This window comes from Myodes glareolus, chromosome 4 (assembly GCF_982192425.1).
Source record: "Myodes glareolus chromosome 4, mMyoGla1.1, whole genome shotgun sequence".
NCBI lineage: Eukaryota > Metazoa > Chordata > Mammalia > Rodentia > Cricetidae > Myodes > Myodes glareolus.
The window spans coordinates 24,243,286-24,261,077 of record NC_142029.1 but is presented as its reverse complement, the minus strand read 5'-3'; the positions used below and the strand labels follow the sequence as shown (position 1 = coordinate 24,261,077).

General features: G+C 48.1%; 1 protein-coding gene across 1 annotated transcript; it reads right to left on the bottom strand.

Annotated features, from left to right (window-relative positions):
- Positions 1–380: 380 nt before the first annotated feature.
- Positions 381–11,572, bottom strand: Ubap1l (ubiquitin associated protein 1 like). The gene is made up of 5 exons (XM_048424288.3): positions 11,240–11,572; positions 8,616–9,203; positions 6,138–6,347; positions 1,375–1,476; positions 381–598 (listed from the first exon to the last, which is right to left on the bottom strand). Exons 1-5 carry the CDS (start codon positions 11,357–11,359, stop codon positions 464–466), a joined length of 1,155 nt encoding a protein of 384 aa, XP_048280245.2. The 5' UTR covers positions 11,360–11,572; the 3' UTR covers positions 381–463.
- Positions 11,573–17,792: the final 6,220 nt, after the last annotated feature.

Here is a 17,792-nt window from a genome sequence, read left to right as displayed (position 1 = left end):
CAGGGAGACTGAGGTCACAGGAGGATCACATGAGCTCACAAGTTCAATGCCAACCAGGCGACACAGAGAAAACTAAACAATATAATTCTAGCCAACCACGTTCCTGGAGGCTGCCCATCTTTGCTTTGAGTCAGAATATAAGGTGCAGGGCCCAGGGATTCCCTAAGGATTCTCATGGAAGAGGAGCCATGTCAGGAAAGTGTAGATCTTGTCAGATTCCTTTGTTTTGTTTTGTTTGAGATAGGGTCTACCTATGTAGCTCAGGCTGTCCTGGAACCTGCTATATAGACCAGACTGGCCTCAAACTCACAGAAATCCACCTGTTTCTGCCGCCCAATGGCTGGTGATTAAAGGCATGCACCACCACCTGGTTTGTCTTATCAGGTTTTAATAATACAATTCGGATGGGTGGTGCGTCTGGTACTTTACTGGTCAGCCACGCATCACAGAGTGTCCTGGCTTGTCACTGGGCACAGGCTACCAGCTCTTCCAGGGCTTGTTCACGCTGATTGCTGTGGACCAACAGCACCTCCTTGATCCGGTCTTGCTGGAAGCCCATGTCACTGAACTCCTGCCAGAGTCGCAGGAACTCCCCTGCCTGAAGAGGAAATGCCATCACTGCAAGGCTGCCCCAGTCCTGGGTGTGCCCCTCCCTGGTGCCCACTACACCCAAACCATCCCAGAAAGCTGTGTTCCCTTCAGCAGAGAAGCCTCCTCTTCCTCTGGGGACATGAACTCTATACCTTGTTCCTCTACCAAGGAAAGGAGGCTCCAGTCTTGCTGAGGCTCCATCATCTGGCCCACTCTGACTCTCTGTGATGTGCATTAGGGCAGGATGAGGGACTGCATAGCAGGTCCTACAGGACACACAGGCCCAGCCAGGAGTACTGCCTGTGTGCTGGTTCTGCTGGGCTTTACCGAGCTCAGCCTCTGTTGAAGACTCCCCCCACCCCGCGTGTTCCTCTCCTCTTTGGTAACAGGGCTGCAACTCTCAGCCTTGTGAATTGCTGCCCTGTTACTGAGGCAGGGGCTATCATGGACACTTGTTTCTCTCTGGAGCTCCCTGCATGCTGTGAAAGCAGCAATCTCTCTGAGTTCAAGCATCTTCGGTCGGCTCCGGTATGGGAGTCTCAAAAACATCAAAAATCCAATAATATGTGTTGTGTTGATTTGATCACCTGCAGAAAAGCCCCAGCCTCCAGGTGCCCTCCCCACTTCATTCTGTCTCCCTCCTTTCGCTGTACTCCACTCTCTAGGTCAGTACTTTCTCCCCAGTGTGAGCAGGCCAGTTCTCTCCTGGCCAGTCCACAGGCTACTCTGGAGCCATTGCACCCCTGCAGACTCCCTGGGGTCCAAGCAGGGGGCCCAGCTGACCTGGTGCTCAGAGAACTGGAACATCTCCATAGCTTCATCCACCAGGGCCTCATCGTAGCCCTGCCGCAGCAGCCTCTCACAGGCACCGAGGTAGCCGAGAAACTGGGTCAAAGAGGGCACGGGGGAAAGATAGTAAGAGGGGTGGCAGGCATGTGCTAGGGAGTCACCCAAGGATCTCCCCAAGGTCACGGAGACTGGACAACTTATCACAGGAAACCAACAGAAGAGGTTCCTTTGAGAACCAGCAGGTGAGTGACAGCAGGCCCTCAATACATGTCCCAGGTTGAGGGACGGAATCCAAGAGAAGGGCTCTTCAAACGTTCATGGAGCCTAAGTAGGGTGCAGGACAAGCTCTAAACAAAAAAAAGTCAACCCCCTGACAGTTGCTGCATGTCCTACCACCCAACTACCCATCCTCCTCAGAGCAGCACCCAAATGTAAAAGGAGTCTCCTGGGCCACCCTCCCCACGCACCCCTCCCCATTCCCAGACACATCTGTCACCTAGAATGACTAGCAGGCAACAGTCTGCTTCAGAACTGGGGAAGGGGGGGAAGGGAAGTGGCAGTGGAGGAAGTTCTCCAGGGGCTGAAAACTTGTTCTAACCACTGCCCCCCCCCATTACGCCATCAGAGGCTTGTTTTGCCTTCAGGGTAAATAGCTGCACCAGAGGACAGTTAGATCAAGGCTGGCCTGGCTACACAGCAAGCTAGAGGCTAGCCAGTAACATAGAATGACCAGTCTCAAAAAACAATCAGCAAACACCGAGGTAAGTGCTGCCTGAAGGTAGCTAAGCTGGTAGAGTGCTTGCCTAGCATGTCTGAGGTTCCATCCCCAGCACCATAAAACTGGGCATGCGGTGCACTGGGGAGGTGGAAGCTGGAGGATCAGAAGTGCAAGGTCAAGGCTGAGGAGATGGCCCAGTGGATAAGAGTATTTGCCTCATGAATGTGAGGACCGGAATTCAAGTGCCCAGCACCCACAGAAAACTCTGGACATTGCCACATGCCAACCTGTAGCCCCAGCACTGTGGGAGGTAGAAGCAGAATTCCTGGGCCTTACTGCCTGCCAGCCTAGCTGTGGGTTCAGCGAGAGATCTTGTCTCAAGGGAATAAAGCAGAGACCAGGATATTTTCTCTGGTCTCTCATGCACTCATGAGTGTCTGCACCTGCACACACATATGTACAAACACTACGCCACATGCACATATGCGTATGCACATACACACATAAGTTAAAGATCCCCCTTAGCTACAAAGTGAGTTTGAGGTCAGCCCAGCTACACAAAACCCTGTCTCCAAAAAAAAAAAAAAATGCACTGCCTTTTCACCATATTCCAGCCTGCTCATGACCTGAGCTTCCTCCTTTTCTCCAGGCCTCTGTCCAGTTCCCCATCCTAGACCAGCCTCCTTCTCCTCCCAGGAGGCCTCCTCTCTGCACACTGTCTTTACTGGGCCATCCATCCTTGGGGCTTTTGGCCAAACCCACCCACTGTAATGCATACTGCTTCTCTTTATATTTGGGTCCATTCACTTTTGACACACAGTGGGAGGTTAGTCTGTCACCAGAGCATCCCAATCACCAGCGGGGAAAGCAAAGTCGCACAATAAACACATGCCATGTTCATAAAACCAATTAAGAACTTCCTTCAAGGAACACACAGCTTAGCAGAGGAGATAAACCAGACATGGGTGACTATGCCAGTGCTGGACAAATGGAAGCAGGATTTACAGCCAACAGGTGCCAGATGAAATCTCTAGGCTGTGAGAACCACGTGTGTAGCTGGGAAGGATTAGGTCAAGTCTCTGCTGACCTTCAGAGCCTGTAGACGCACACAGAGAGTCTAGCCCTGTGATTTTCAAACGCTTGCAGCTCTTGGTCTGCTTGTCCCAGCACAGGAAGCTTCCACAAGAAGCAAATGAGAGCAGGCTGCCTGGATCTGGAGGCCTGGGGCTGCAGGAGCAGAGTCCAGAGCTCCTGCGGGAGGAGCTACGGGACATGTAGACCTGGCTCTGAGCGTATTTTGAAAATCACTCACCCTAACCCCTTCCACAGCTGAGGAAATGGAGGCCCTGGTAGAGCTGATGGTTTGTCGGAGTCCCAGAACGACGTCCACATCACCTGACCTCTCAGTGCCTCTCGGTCACTCTGATCAGGAATGGCAGGAGGGGCTCTGAGCTGACATGACAGTGGACAGGGACTCTGGAGAAACTGTCACCTCCAGAGAAAGTGGACAGGGGCAGAGGGTGGACACTCCCTCACAGCAATGCTCTTAACCTTGGTGCTTGTTACAACCATTCTGGCAGCTTTAAAAGCTACTAATAGGGCCTCATATAACTGGTTTGGGACAGAGTCTGGACTTTGGGACAACCTTGAGGCTCTCCAGGCTAATTTTCTTGTTGTTATTGGTTTTGTCTTTTGAGACAGAATTTCTCTGTGTAGCCGTGCCTGTCCAGGAACTCACTCTGTAGACCAGGCTGTTCTCGAACTCAGAGATCTGTCTGCTTCTGTTGGGATTAAAGGCATGTGTCTTCATCAGCCTCTCCAGATGATTTTAACTTAAAAAAAATTTACTTATAGCTGTGTTTAGTAGCACACGCCTTTAATCCCAGCACTGGGAGGCAGAGGCAGGAAGATCTCTGAGTTCCAGGCCAGTCTGGTCAACACTGCAAGTTCCATGACAGCCTGGAAACTGTGTCTCAAAAATGCTTTATTTATTTTTAGTGTGTGTGTGTGTGTGTGTGTGTGTAGGGGGAACAACACATGCATGCTATGTATGAACATCATAGGGCAACTTCTGAGTCAATTCTCCTTCCGCCTCTACTAACGCAGGACCTCGGGCTTGCTCTTCTGTCGGCCGGGTCCTGTCACTGCTCCTCCAGGTGACCTTGACATGCAGTCACATCTTCAAATCACAGGCTCCCTGAAAAGCTGACTGCTGTGTACCATACCAAACATATCAGACTCCAGATCCACTGAAGGGCCCTTGGGTACCAGGCCTGGGCATCTGCATTTGAAGATTCTACTGCTTGGTCAGTTTTTGGGCCTACGGAACTGTAAAAGCTACCAGGCTTGTTGCAGGTTCAGGGTAGGTAAGGATGTCACCTTCAGACACCAAAATAGAGCCTCAGAAGTCACTGTTTCCAAACATATATTCCTCAAAAGAAACCCTCAGAGGGAGCCTGTTATAGCAAGTGTCCCTCAGCTGATGCTACTCATGCCTGTGCCACTGGCTGCAGTGGACACATGAAGGCTGGGAAGGGGGGGAGGTAGGGAGGGAGGGAGGGAGGGAGAGAAGGAGGGAGGGAGAGAAGGAGGGAGGGAGGGAGGAGTGAGTAATGGCCAAAGCTTTTTTCCACATTTTTCTAAGTGCCCTGTCTCCATAACCCAATGAACTTTCTCCTGGGCCATCTGTCATTTATCTAGGCCAAAGGGTCTTACTGAACTAAAATGTCTTTCAAGGGGGCAGTGATCCCAAAGGAACTAATGAAGTGCCAGTTGCCATGAAGCCAGCTTTCCAACCACAAAGAATCCTGATGTTTGGAAAATGGTGCGAAGCAGGGATGGCACATTGGGAGGGGTGTGGGTGAAGGCACTGGCACTTAGTACCACCTACCATCCCTGCTCACGGTCCTTCCGTACGTCCCTTTTGTCTATTGAGCCATTTGCCAACGTTTGATCTAGGTTTCAAAGTACCCTCAACTGGCCCCACCTTTCCTTCCTTACCTAAGTCCCAGGGTCCTGCCTCTCACACCTCCCACAGCTAGACTGGCTAGGTAGCATCTCCCGAAGACACTGTTCCTGTCACAGGCTCTTCTTATCTCAGGGGTAGAGCTCTTCTCGCCTTGAAGCCCCCCTCAGTGTGGGGAACTCCCCTGAAGTCTTTCCTGAGCACTGGAAGCTCTTTGTGGAAGGTTGGCAATGGATGGGATTTCTCCGTAGTCCCTCCAATCGAGAGGTCCAATCTACTTCTTCACCCTTTAGATCTGGACTGCTCTAAGATGTCTCTAACAGAGGAGGTGGAAGTGACTGTGTGCAGTCTGAAGGGTAGGCCCAGGTGATCTTGAAGCTTTTCTCTCATCCTCTTAGAACCAATTAGAATCAATGGGGCTAGTTTTCTGAAGAAATATGGCCTCGTTGGCAAGAATCGCCAATCACTGGACCGAGGCAGCCACCCTAGCTGAGGCAGTAAACATCACTTAGAAGCAGGAGACTGTCTAAACAGATATAGTAGTATCTGAGGAAGACACCCAAGGCTGACCTATGGTCTTTAGGCATATTTGCATGTGCACACGCATGCAGACACTCACCCCCACCAGCACACACATGAGCAAATACACACATACAGATATCTCTCAGTGAAGATTGCCCTATCAGACAGTTCTAGAGAGGATCTTCATTGGTTAAAGCTCCAATCTCCTGTTTGGGGCATGGGTTCAAATATGGAGATCCCCTAAATGGCCATAGGGATTCCTGCTGAAGACCTGTGGAGGGGATAATAGTAAGACCTAGAAATTTAATCAAAAACTTGGTAATTTGTGTCAAGTTGAGTTCTACCTGTAAAGAGATGAAGCAAGGACTGGGGCTCTAGCCCAATGGTAGAGAGACTGCCTACTGTGTACAAGGCCCGTCGAGCCCCAGCACTGCAAGAGAGGAGACAGGAGAGGGAGAGAGAGGGAGCAACACTTCTTTCAAGTCAAAGGTAAAAAGTCGTTTAACCTTACCTAGCTCCAGCATGGAGCCCCTCAGCCCTGGGCCCACTCACCTGGCTTAGGCTCTGCCTTCCAGTCTTCTGCAGAGCCACAATGGCCCTTCCCAGGGGATAGCCCAAAGCAACCACTGGCCAGATGAGGTCTTGCTCCTCTTTGGTCAGGGCAGACAGTAGGTCAGTTGCTGAATCAGGATGCAATCTGTAGGAGTCAAGGGGCTGGGGTGTCCCACTAAGAGGTGGCAAGCAGGTGTATGGGCTGAGGGACTGAAACACAGACAGGAGGGCATGTCAGTAACCAAAGGAGGTCACAGTCAGCTGGGCTGGACGTCTTCAGAGGTGGCTTTGTGTCACTTTACACACATAGTGGAGAGCTTTAGGTCCTGCAGGTCCCGACTCATTTCTATTCACTTTGCCAAGATGTCAACAGAGGCTGTGTTAAACTCGCCCCATCAGGCTGTTAGGAGGCACAAAGCAGAGCATGGGCAGAGTGATTCCTTAGCCAAGGGCCTGGCATGTAAAAGTTGTCAGCAAAGGCTAATGTTTCACTTAGTGCCCATAACACTGAAAATGAAGCATGATAGACAGCCCAAGTGTGGTGGTGCACACCTGGAATCTATTCGGGAGCTGAGGCAGAAGGATTGCTTGAACCTAGAGACTAAGGTGAGTCTGGGCATTATAGTAAAAGGTTCCGTCAGGAAGAAATAGCAAAAGACAAACAGACAAGGTATATAGCTTGGTTGGTGGCATGCCTGATTGAAATGCAAAAGGTCCTGGTTCAGTCCTTAGCATCTCATACACAGAGCTTAGTGGTGTATGCCTGTAATCCCAGATGCAAGAGGATAAAAGTTCAAGGTTGTCCTCAGCTACTGTTACATAGCAAGTTTGAGGTCAACCTGGGCTACATGAGATTCTGTCTCAGAGAGAGAGAGAGAGAATCACCCCATTAATTCATATTACAGACTGAAATCCAGGTTCAGAGACGTCAGTGACCTGATGCACAATACACATTTGGCATATTTGAGATGTGAAAAGGAAACATCTTCTCAGCCATAGCCTCTGGAGTTTGGCTGAGGTGGCCCCAGCAGGACAGAATTCAGCATACCAACTCAGGTAAAGGCTGCACTACAGAGGATATTCCTGTGGTTGGCTGGTATCACGAGGAAGGACTCCCAGCTGGAAATCAAACTAGCAAGGCATTGGCACACCACCAGGCGAGATCTGCCCTCTCCTGAGGGAAATCTAGGTGCTGCCTGTTCCTGGGCCTCGGTGCAAATATGGTCATGTGAGTTCCCACCTCTCACCACTTCCTTGGGACTCTGCTTTGACTCCTCCTCTAACCCCAACCACTAACCATCCAGATCTGAGCAGTGGTGTTGCTTCTGTCTTGGAAAAAGACTCTTAGCTGCTGTCTGCCTCAGTTTCCTTATGCCTCATCCTCCTGCCCCAGCTACCTGCCCCCCCCATTTAGATAATGTCTTGTTCACAACTATGTAGCAGAGTAGCCTTAAAGTAGCCATGTAGCCCAGGTTGGCCCCACAGTGAGAATTCTCCTGCTTCAGTCTCCTGAGTTGCTGAGATTACAAGTGTGTGCTACCGTGGTCTGCTAACTAAATTGATCTTGACAGAGAAGAGCCTACTGGAATCCTCCCAAAGCCCCTCCTGGTGTGCTGATCTCCTTTATAAGTAGAGGGTGGCAGAGAGGTCCAGCAACCCGGCCAGACTTCCGGACTCTGTCTTTTGGATTTCTCCTTGGCCTTACTCTGAAGCACCTCCGTGTCTGACCGTGGGACAGATCACTGTGTCCAAGCCCCGCATTCTGCTAGCAGGCTGGATCTGCCTCAATCTTCCCTGAACACAGGACTTGTGGACTCTGAAATTTGCTCATTTCTTAGTAGAAAATATGTAAATACAAAATTTGGCACACGTGAGCTGCCCAGATGGTAAACTCCTCTGGACTGTAGGCTCACTTCTGCTCTAGGAACTATCTGTGCACTCCCTCTACCCCTGTCTTGCCAGCTGCATAAGCCCTGTCTGTCAAAGCCAATCCCATAACCGAGTCTGGGCCTCTCCCCACATCCTCTGGATCCTTTGTCCTGTGGGTATCTGGTGGAAACAACGTGACTATTTCCTGAACCGCCAGCTTCTCCAGCCTGCTCAGTGTGAAGCCCCAGAGCTGAGTCTCCAGCAGGCATTCATTGAGCTCCCCCTGTCGGTAGGGTCTACTGCTAGGTGCCCAGGAAGCAAAAATGATTATCCCATCCCACCCCTAAAAGAATTCATATTCCACTGCAAGATAAGGACGGGACTAGAAACTGTGACTGTTAACCATTGTGACATACACTATGTGGGAAATCAAGAGAAGGACGAGCCTCCAAGCTGAATATACTAGGCTGGAGGAAGGGCAGGATCACAGGGCCAGGTGGGAGCAGATGAGCAGAGAGCAGTGCAGGGAGGAAGGAACTCAGGCTAGGGACCCTCAACTTGGAGGTCTTGGCTTAGGACCTGTAGCCGTGGAGAACACCAAGTTCTTACAGCGACAGTGGGCTTGTGGCTCCGCAGTGGAGGCATAGCGCCGGCGGTAGAGGGTCGTGGGGGCAGCACGGGGACGCTCGGGGGCTGCGGGGGCTGCGGTGCTGGGCCAGGGGCTGGCGCCATGCTGGCACTCAGGCTCAGAGTGCGGTGGCCTCGGAAGCGGTGCAGAAGGGCTCGAGGACGCGAGGCTAGTCTGCTCTCCGAGAGCCGTCGCCGGGCACCAACGAACTCAGACCTTATGTTTCGCAGCACATCCAGCGAGCAGCGGCGACGGCTTGTAGGGGAGCCGGGCTGAGGGCTGCTGGAGCCCAACTCCTCCTCGCTGGCAGAGGAAGCATCGTCCTCATCCCTCTTCTCCCCTACTTCTTCTTCCTCCTCCTCCACTTCCTCCTCAGCAGGTTCCTGTAATCCAGCCTCTGGGCCTCTGACTTCATCAGGTGCAGGCATCAGACTGTGTTTTGGACTGACCAGTAAGAACCAGGCTGGAGGAGCTGATGCCATCCCCAAGTCTTTGCATTGTTGGGGACAAGGTCCTCGGACGGCTGCTTCCACCCAGAAGAGAGCCTCCCTTTCCAGGCTGAAGTCATACTGCAGAGAGAAGGCTGATGTGAGGCTCAGCTGTGGTAAGCCAGGGCCGCGGAGACACAGCCCTCAGTGCTGCCTTGGGAACCCTGTTCAGTCAAATTTGCAGCTGGGAAAAGCTCCCGGCTCTAAGCTCTGGGTATCCTCACAGCCCACTCCCAGTCACCTTTATAGATGTTTCTGGGGCCAACAGACATCATAACAGTTCAATGGCAAACCCTGACATTAGGTCAAATCAAGTAATGAGTTAATAGAATGACCACGGTGAAACTTCAGTATTTAAACACTCTTTGCCATTCAGTATGTCACTGAGCAACAGTTACCTCAAGACTCTCTATAGAAACCACTTTTGGGGTTGCAGCACACACAGATCTCCGGGTTCCAACCCCAGCACCACATAAACTGGGCATGGTCGTGCAGATCTGTGAGCTTAGCACTTGAGAGGCAGAGGCAGGCAGATCTGCGAGTTCCAGACCAGCCTTGTCTACATAGTAAGATACAGGCCAGCCATGGTTGCGTCACAGGCCTGTGTCAGAGTAAGGGAGGCCACAGTGCAGGCTACAGGGACAGTCAGAGCTATGCACAAAGAGCAGGACCTGGTACCGTGCTGTGTGCTCTGGAGGCCACTGGAGCCTCTCCACTCCACCCGCCCCAGTCTCTCTGCTCTGTGCTCTCTGCTCTGAATTCCAGGACCACTTCCCTTCTCCCTCCTGTGGTCTTTTGTTTGTTTGGTTGGTTTTCAGTTCTTTAAAACAAAGTTTGTCTGTGTTACAGTTCTAGCTGTCCTGGAACTAGCTCTTGTGGACCAGGTTGGCCTTGAACTCACAGAGATCCACCTGCCTCTGCCTCCCGAGTGCTGGGATTAAAGATGTGCACCACTACCAACTAGCCCTCATGTGACGTTTTAAAATTATTTTTTCCTACAAACCTTACCTGTGTTTTACGCTATCTCTCATGTGTTAGGTCCTATGCTTACCTACCACAGAATGATCTGGAGAGCAGGACTAGATGTCAGTCTTGCCTCGGGCAGTTACTGAATAAATCATCTTTGTTCTCTGCTCCTTGGATTTCTCACGTGCAAACTAAGTAAAGCTGAATCTAATCCCTTCTGTTGTTGTTTTCTACAGGTCTCACGCTGTAGCCTAGCCTATCTTGGAACTCGGGATCTTCCTGCCTCAGCCTCTAAAGTGCTTGGATTATATAATATGTGCTACCATACATGGGAGCCCCAGATCAGCTTCAAAGTTCCTGGCAATTTTAAATGTTAAGTTATATGGATTTGTGTCTGCCTTATGATACATGTATGCTATGACATAGGCATTTCCTCTACCCCATGCTACAACTCCAGCCTCATATTTCAATATAAATCCAAATGCAGCATATCTCTCCCCTAAAGTCGTTAAGTAAATTTGATTATGTAGAAAGTTAATTCACTTTTAGCCCAAGGTTATGTGCACCACCGCTGTAGAACAGGGAGAGAGAGGCTTGAGGGCCCGATAGGCCCTAGCCAGCGTGCCGGGCTGTGGACGACTATTCCCCCTAATGTGCCCACAAAGTGCTTCTTTCTTTCCTTTTGTGAGACAGGGTTTCTCTGTGTAGCCCTGGCTGTCCTGGAACTATCTCTATAGACAAGGTTGATCTTGAACTCACAGAGCTCTGCCTGCCTCTGCCTCCCGAGTGCTGGGATTAAAGGCATGTGCCACCACGCCCGGCATTGCTTTTACTTTTTAAACAGAGGATTCTGGAAATGGAGTCTTATCACCAAAAGTGATTCGAACAGCTGAGAGGGAAGAGGGGATGAGGTGGAGCACACTGGCAGTGACAAGCAATTCACAGAGGCCGCTCACACAGGCAGGCTCTCAGCTGACCTAGGGAACAACTTCACCACCCGAACACCAGCCTTCTTCATGGAGCCTACTGGCTTATTTTCAGACTCCCTAGACTATTGGAAAGCAAACCAAGCTTCCTTGTACAGTCATGAAGCAGGCCCTATGGGCTTCGATGTCAGATCCAAGGACAGAGCTAGACACAGACTCACTTACCATAGAGCCCAGCAGGAGCTCTCTACAGTACCGGACACTGATCTCTGGAGCAGGGTGGGGCTCTGTGTCCATCACAAGGCCATTGGGTACCTTAAAGGGGACACCATCAAGGACATTCATTCTGCCAGAGATGGTGAAGCTGTCTCAGAAGAACTGAGCAAGTGGCCTGATGGTAGCGAGAGGGCGTAGAGTCCTCAGAACCAGGCTCAGGCCATGCTCTTCTGTGTGGAGGCCCCACAGCTGGAAGGGAAAGAAGAAGTGGCCAGTGCTGTATGGAGAAGAAAGGAGGAAAACCCAGAGCATCCGTACTGACTGTTTCACAACCATGGCATGCATTGCCAGGCATGTCCCAGCTGTGCCCACAGGCTGCATGCACAAGACAGCTATGAATAGAGCACAATACAAAACTATAAACTTACTGAAAATATTACAAGATTTGTTTTTCAGTTACTTTCCTGGTTTGGAAATTAATTCAAACCTGTACATTTTCCTGCAAGTTGCCCTCTGACCTCTACACATGCACTGTGCTGCATACGCGCGCGCGCGCGCACACACACACACACACACAATAAATGTAATAATTTTTTTTAAAGAAAAACAAAATAAATTGGAAAATTACATAACTGTACATCTCCATAGACTCAGGATGCCCTGGACCTGGAGTTACAAGTGGTTTGACCACAAACTGCCTGACATAGGAGCTAGGAACTGAGATCTGGTCCCCTTAAAGCAGGACGTGTTCTTACCACTGAGCCATCTCCCTGAGTGGAGGGAGGTCCAAACCCAGAGCTTTGCTTTGTTGGACAAGCACTCTACTCTACAACTCTAACCCCCTCTCTATTATTTTTAAGAAACATGGAGCTGGAGATACAGTCCAGCGGGAGAATACCTGCCTGCTCTGCCTGACGCTTTGGGCTTCTTACTTAGAGTGATTAAAACAAACAAATCCCCAAACCAAAACAAAATCCACACAAAACAAAACAAAATCCTTAAGTCATAGCAGCTCAGAACTAAAAAGTAACTTCCTCAGCCTAGTGAAGAATATCCTTAACCATCCCCAGCAAACCCCCCATTCAAAGTGAAATACTGAGCGATGCCCTCAAGGCTGGTGCTGAAACAGGGCATCACAGCACGGTCTCGTCTGTCCCACGTGGCACCAGATGTTAGCTGTGCACGAAGGAAAGGGACACATACAGATTGGAAAGAAAGAAAACAACCATTCTGGTAGATCACAGTCATAGGAGCAAAGTCCAAAAGAATCTATGGGCAAAACTCTTAGAATTTGTAACCTAATTTAGAAGGGACACTGGATACACAGTCAACATACAAAGTAAACTACATCCTTATATATGAACAATAAACCATGTAAAGGAATTTTTTTTTAAATTTAAGATTGAGTTGGGCGATGGTGGCGCACGCCTTTAACCCCAGCTCTAAGGAGACAGAGGCAGGTGGATCTCTGTGAGTTCGAGACCAGCCTGGTCTACTACAGCCAGTTCCAGGACAGGCTCCAAAGCTACAGAGAAACCCTGTCTTGAAAGACAAAAGAACAAAAAATTTAAGATTGAATTTTTAAAAATAGACCATTGGTGTTTATTGACATTCTATTACCACCAAGGATTTAATCTAACACAGTGTGTGTAAGACCTCTACATAGAAAACCAAAAGCTACCAGATTAAATGGAGGAACATACCTTGCTGGAAGATGATAAACTTCAATATGTAATTCTCTGCAAACTGATTTACAGATCTGAAGGATAATAATTCTATCACATTTTTGGTGTAAATTGTCACACTAATTCTAAAATTAAATGGGTTTCAAAGAACCAAGAAAATTCAGGGGATTTTTTTTTCAATGTTCATTGGTGTTTTGCTATGGGTGTCAAGTCCCCTGAAACTGGAGTTACAGACAGTTGTAAGCTGTCATGTGGGTGCTGGGAATTGAACCCAGATCTTATGGAAGAGCAGTCAGTGCTCTTAACCACTGAGCCATCACTGAGCCATCTCTCCAAACCCTGGGGCTTTTATTGTTTAATGTGTGTCTGCATGAATGTAGGTGATGTGTGCGCCGGTTCCCACAGAGGTAAAAATGTTATGAGCTGCTCAACATGGGGTTTGGATTCTACCTTTTGGCCTCTGTAAGCACAGGAAGTGTTGAAGTGTTCTTAGCCATTGAGCCATCTCCCCAGCCCCAGTGCAATTTTTCCTTCCTTCCTTCCTTCCTTCCTTCCTTCCTTCCTTCCTTCCTTCCTTCCTTCCTTCCTTCCTTCCTTCTTTATTTTTGAGACAGGTTTTCTTTCTCTGTTTAACAGCCTTGGCTGTCCTTGAACTCACTTTGCAGACTAGATTAGCCTCAAACTCAGATTCTTCTGCCTCTGCCTCGCAGGTGCTGGGTTTAAAGGCGTATGCCACCACTGACCGGTAGCCCCAGTGCAATCTTAAAAACAAACAAACCAAAAAAAAAAAAAAAAAAACCGAGAGAGCGGAAAGAGGGAGACAGGAGAAAGTGAGACACACACACACAGAGAGACACAGAGAGACAGACAGACTACCGGACATCATACCTTTAATCTAGCACTTGGGGAGAATCTCTGTGTGGTGAAGGTCTGCCTGGTCTACATATTGAGGTCCAAGCCAGTTAGGGCTACATAGTGAGACCCTTTCCCCAAAACTAAAGAAAACAAACAAGCAACAATAAAACTCCCCAACCAACAACCAAGAAACAGAAAAAAAAAGTGCGGTAGTGACACAAGGCCCTTCAAAAGGTCCAAAGGATGAAAACAGTCCAGAGATACCACACCACACAGAATCCTGATTGATGATAAAAGTATACTCTACAGAACAGTAGAAAAGACCTCTTAGTAAATGTTCTGGATCAACCTGATATACACCTTGAGGGCAAAATGAAACCATCTTGGGTCTGAAGGTGTAGTGCAGTGGTAGCACATTTGCTTAGGGTAAATGAACTTCAGAACTGGAGAAAAATGACCTCTACTTCACACCATACACTAATTTCAATTCTACAATTCTAGATGCAAATGGCAACAACAGAGCTTTGGTGCACACCTTTAATCTCAGCACAGGGGGGCAGGCAGAGGAAGGCGAGTATCTGTGAGTTCAAGGCCAGCCTGATCTATACGGCCAGTTCCAGGCCACTCTTGGCTACACAAAGAAACTGTCTCAGAAAAAAACAAAACAAACAACAACAACAAAAATCACAAAACACCCCACAAAACAAAACCCCAAACAAAACAAAAACAAATATTATTTTCAGATTCCATGTATATAATATGTAATATATATGTTAGAGTCTGTCACATGTGAAAATGAATATTTTTTTAATTTAAAAAGGTCGTATTTATGAGTGTCTTGCCTGCCTGTGTGTTATGTGTATGTGTGTCGTCTAGTGCTTTTCAAGGCTAGAAGTCGGCATCAGATGCCCTGGAACTGGAGTTACAATCGTGAGCCACCATGTGGGTGCTGAGAACTAAACCCAGGTCCTTTGAAAGAGCAGGAAGTGTTCATAACAGGTTAGTTAGTCATCTCTCTACCCAAAACAAACACTTCTTTTCTATTTCTTTGTAAAGTGTTCACTTTTATTAAACTGGTATCCAGTCAGTGTGCAGGTGAGCCTCTGGATGCATCAACATTTCCACCCACTCCCAGGCAGACCAAAAGCCTTCATAATCTCAAGTTGGGGCGACAAAAAAGGGGGGCATGATGACTGGCTATTCAAAATTAAAAACAAAAGTAAAAAGGTATTAAGGCAGATGTCTTAGGGTTTCTATTGCTATGAAAAGACACCATGACCATGGCAACTCTTACAAAGGAAAACATTTAATTGGGGCTGGTTTACAGTTTCAGTGGTTCGGTCCATTATCATCTTGGAGAGGAACATGGCAGTGTAGACATGGTGCTGGAACCTGAGATGTCTACATCTTATCCACAGGCAACAGAAGCAATTGTGTGCCACACCGAGAGTAGCTTGAGCACAGGAGACCCCAAAGTCCACCACCTCACTGACACCCTTCTTTCAACAAAGCCACACCTATTAAGAGTGCCACTCTCTATGGTGGCCATTTTCTTTCAAACCACCATAGCAGAAGATTTTTAAAAATCTGTAATACATATACTCTACACAAAAGCAATGCTGTCACCTCCCCTGTGAGAACCTGGGACACATCATCCTTCCCAGAGTAGGGTCGGTTTTGGGACAATGAATAACTTCCTTAACCATGTATTTTATTGGAATGATTATTAAACAAAAAAGCAACATACAATCAATCCTCAGCCACAGATGGGCAATGGTGGTGCACGCCTTTAATCCCAGCACTCGGGAGGCAGGGGCAGGTAGATCTCTGTGACTTCAAGGCCAACCTGGTCTACATAGTGAGTTCTAGAACTATCTTCATAAGTACTAAGAAACGCTGCTTTGAAAAACCAAAAAAAAAAAAAAAACCCAAAAACAATGACAAAAAAAAAATCTTAATCCTCAGTCACATGGTACAGCTTTGAGGCAGTTGTCTTCACTGTTCCAGTTTTTAAATCTTGAGTCAAAGGCACCAAAACAAAATATAAACAAAAACTAAAATGAAACAAAACACAAGGTGATGCCAATGTTGTCTAATGTTTATTTTCCTGTAATAGTTAGGTTCTGTCAAGAAAAGGTGTGTACCCAGAAGCTTTTTTTTTTTTTTTTTTTTTTTTTTTTGAGACAGGTTTCTCTGTAGCTTTGGAGCCTGTCCTGGAATTCAATCTGTAGAGCAGGCTGGCCTCAAACTCACAGAGATCCCCCTGCCTGCCTCTGTCTCCCGACTGCTGGGATTAAAGGTGTGCGCCACCACCATGCGGCCAGTCATCTTTTGCTCTGAGAGTTCAGGGGAGCCTCAGAGAGCAGATGGGGTGCTCCTTGGGGGCCACACGCACCTCCTTGTGGAAGGTATAGTGCAAGGTCCTCTCCATGCTGTCCCAGCTCGTGGCAACCTTGCTCCGGGATACCCAAAATGAAGGTGTCAGAGAAGCTTACAAAGCACTAATGTTACAGAGCCAGTCTTGGTGGCACAAGTCTATATTCACAGCTCCTTAGAAGACTGAGGCAGGAGGAATGTGAGTTCAATGCCTACCTGGATTACAGAATGAGTTTAGGTCTAGCCAGGGCAAGTTAGGGAGGCTCTGTCTTAACAGAGAAGTGAGAAGAGGGCTGGGCTATGGAGCTCAGTGATAGAGTGCTTCACAGCAGGCAGAAAGCCCGCGAGTCCCCAGTACCACCAGTACACAGGTGCACACAAAGACAAAGGCTAACTGTGAAGGAAACACTGATAAACCAGATTAAAACTAGAAGTCCTAGTCACCAGAGTTTAAAGACAACCACAGAATGGGGGATGATATTTGCAAAATATCTCCTGACAAAGGACTCATATTCCGCCTGTACATGAAATTCTAAAAACAATAGAAAGTTTTTTTCTTTTTTCTTTTCTTTTCTTTCCTTGTTTTTTAGACACTGGGTTTCTCTACGTAATCTTTTGACTATCCTGGAACTCACTGTAGATCAGGCTGCTCTCGAACTCACAGAGATCCACCTGCCTCTGTCTACCAAGTGTTGAGATTAAAGGCATGTGCCACCATGCCTGGGAACAATAGGAAGTTTTAAATTCTCATTAGGATATACAAATGGCCAATAGATATAGGATGTATCGTTTAACCTCTTTAGTCATAAGGTATATAAAGTAAAACAGTGACCCAACACACACCCAGCTATGAATGACTCAAACTAAAAAGCCTGGCTATGACAAGCTGCTGAAGATGTGAACATTTGTAACTTTCAGGTACTATGGTAAGGTCATTAATCAGGACTGGTCCACAGTATTTACCAAGGTTGAAATTCTAGAATTCAAAATGCATCGTCACACCACTTGTCTTTATACAGGGTATAATATCGAGTTCACTGCCTTAAAAAACAAAAAAACAAAACTCGATTCTTTCACACAGAATTTAACCTCCCAACTACCTATAAAATAAACTAAATTCCTGATCATAGCCTGGCAGTTTGCTAACATTCAGGAGCCTGGACTAGGGTTTTCCTTTGGCCCCACACAACCTGTCAGCACTGACAGGATGACAACAAAGCCCTGCTGCTTGGGGTCACTGTGCGGCCATCCTGTTCCCAAAAGGACAGCCTCACGTAGAGAGGCTGAGTGGGTCATCTGGGAGCAGGCAGGTCAAGTGAGGGCAGGTGGCCAAAGCCCTTAATTCCCACATCTCCTCCCCAGTCTGTCTGCTCTCATCAACGTCTTTCTGCCCGAATCTGCGTCACTGCACGCCAGTGGATGGCTCATTATACCTTTCTACGGGCAAGATCAGGCAAGTCTTAGGGTAAAATCTGCCCTGTTTGGCTTATTTTTACTGGGCACTTGTGAGGTCTAAAGATGTTACAGGAAGTTCGGGAAAGCTCAGCAGGTTTTACCATCCTAAGATTTATCTTTCAGTCTCAGCTACCCTTGAATTTTGAATTACAGACAAGGGCCAGGTTCTATTGAGGCTCCAGTGTAAATTC

Coding starts and splice junctions, on each gene's coding strand:
- Ubap1l (XM_048424288.3), bottom strand. CDS start 11,359: ATGAATGTCCTTGATGGTGTCCCCTTTAAGGTACCCAATGGCCTTGTG. Junction 1,477..6,137: donor GAAGGCAGAGCCTAAGCCAG/GTGAGTGGGCCC, acceptor TCTTTGACCCAG/TTTCTCGGCTACCTCGGTGC. Junction 599..1,374: donor TCCAGTTCTCTGAGCACCAG/GTCAGCTGGGCC, acceptor TTTCCTCTTCAG/GCAGGGGAGTTCCTGCGACT.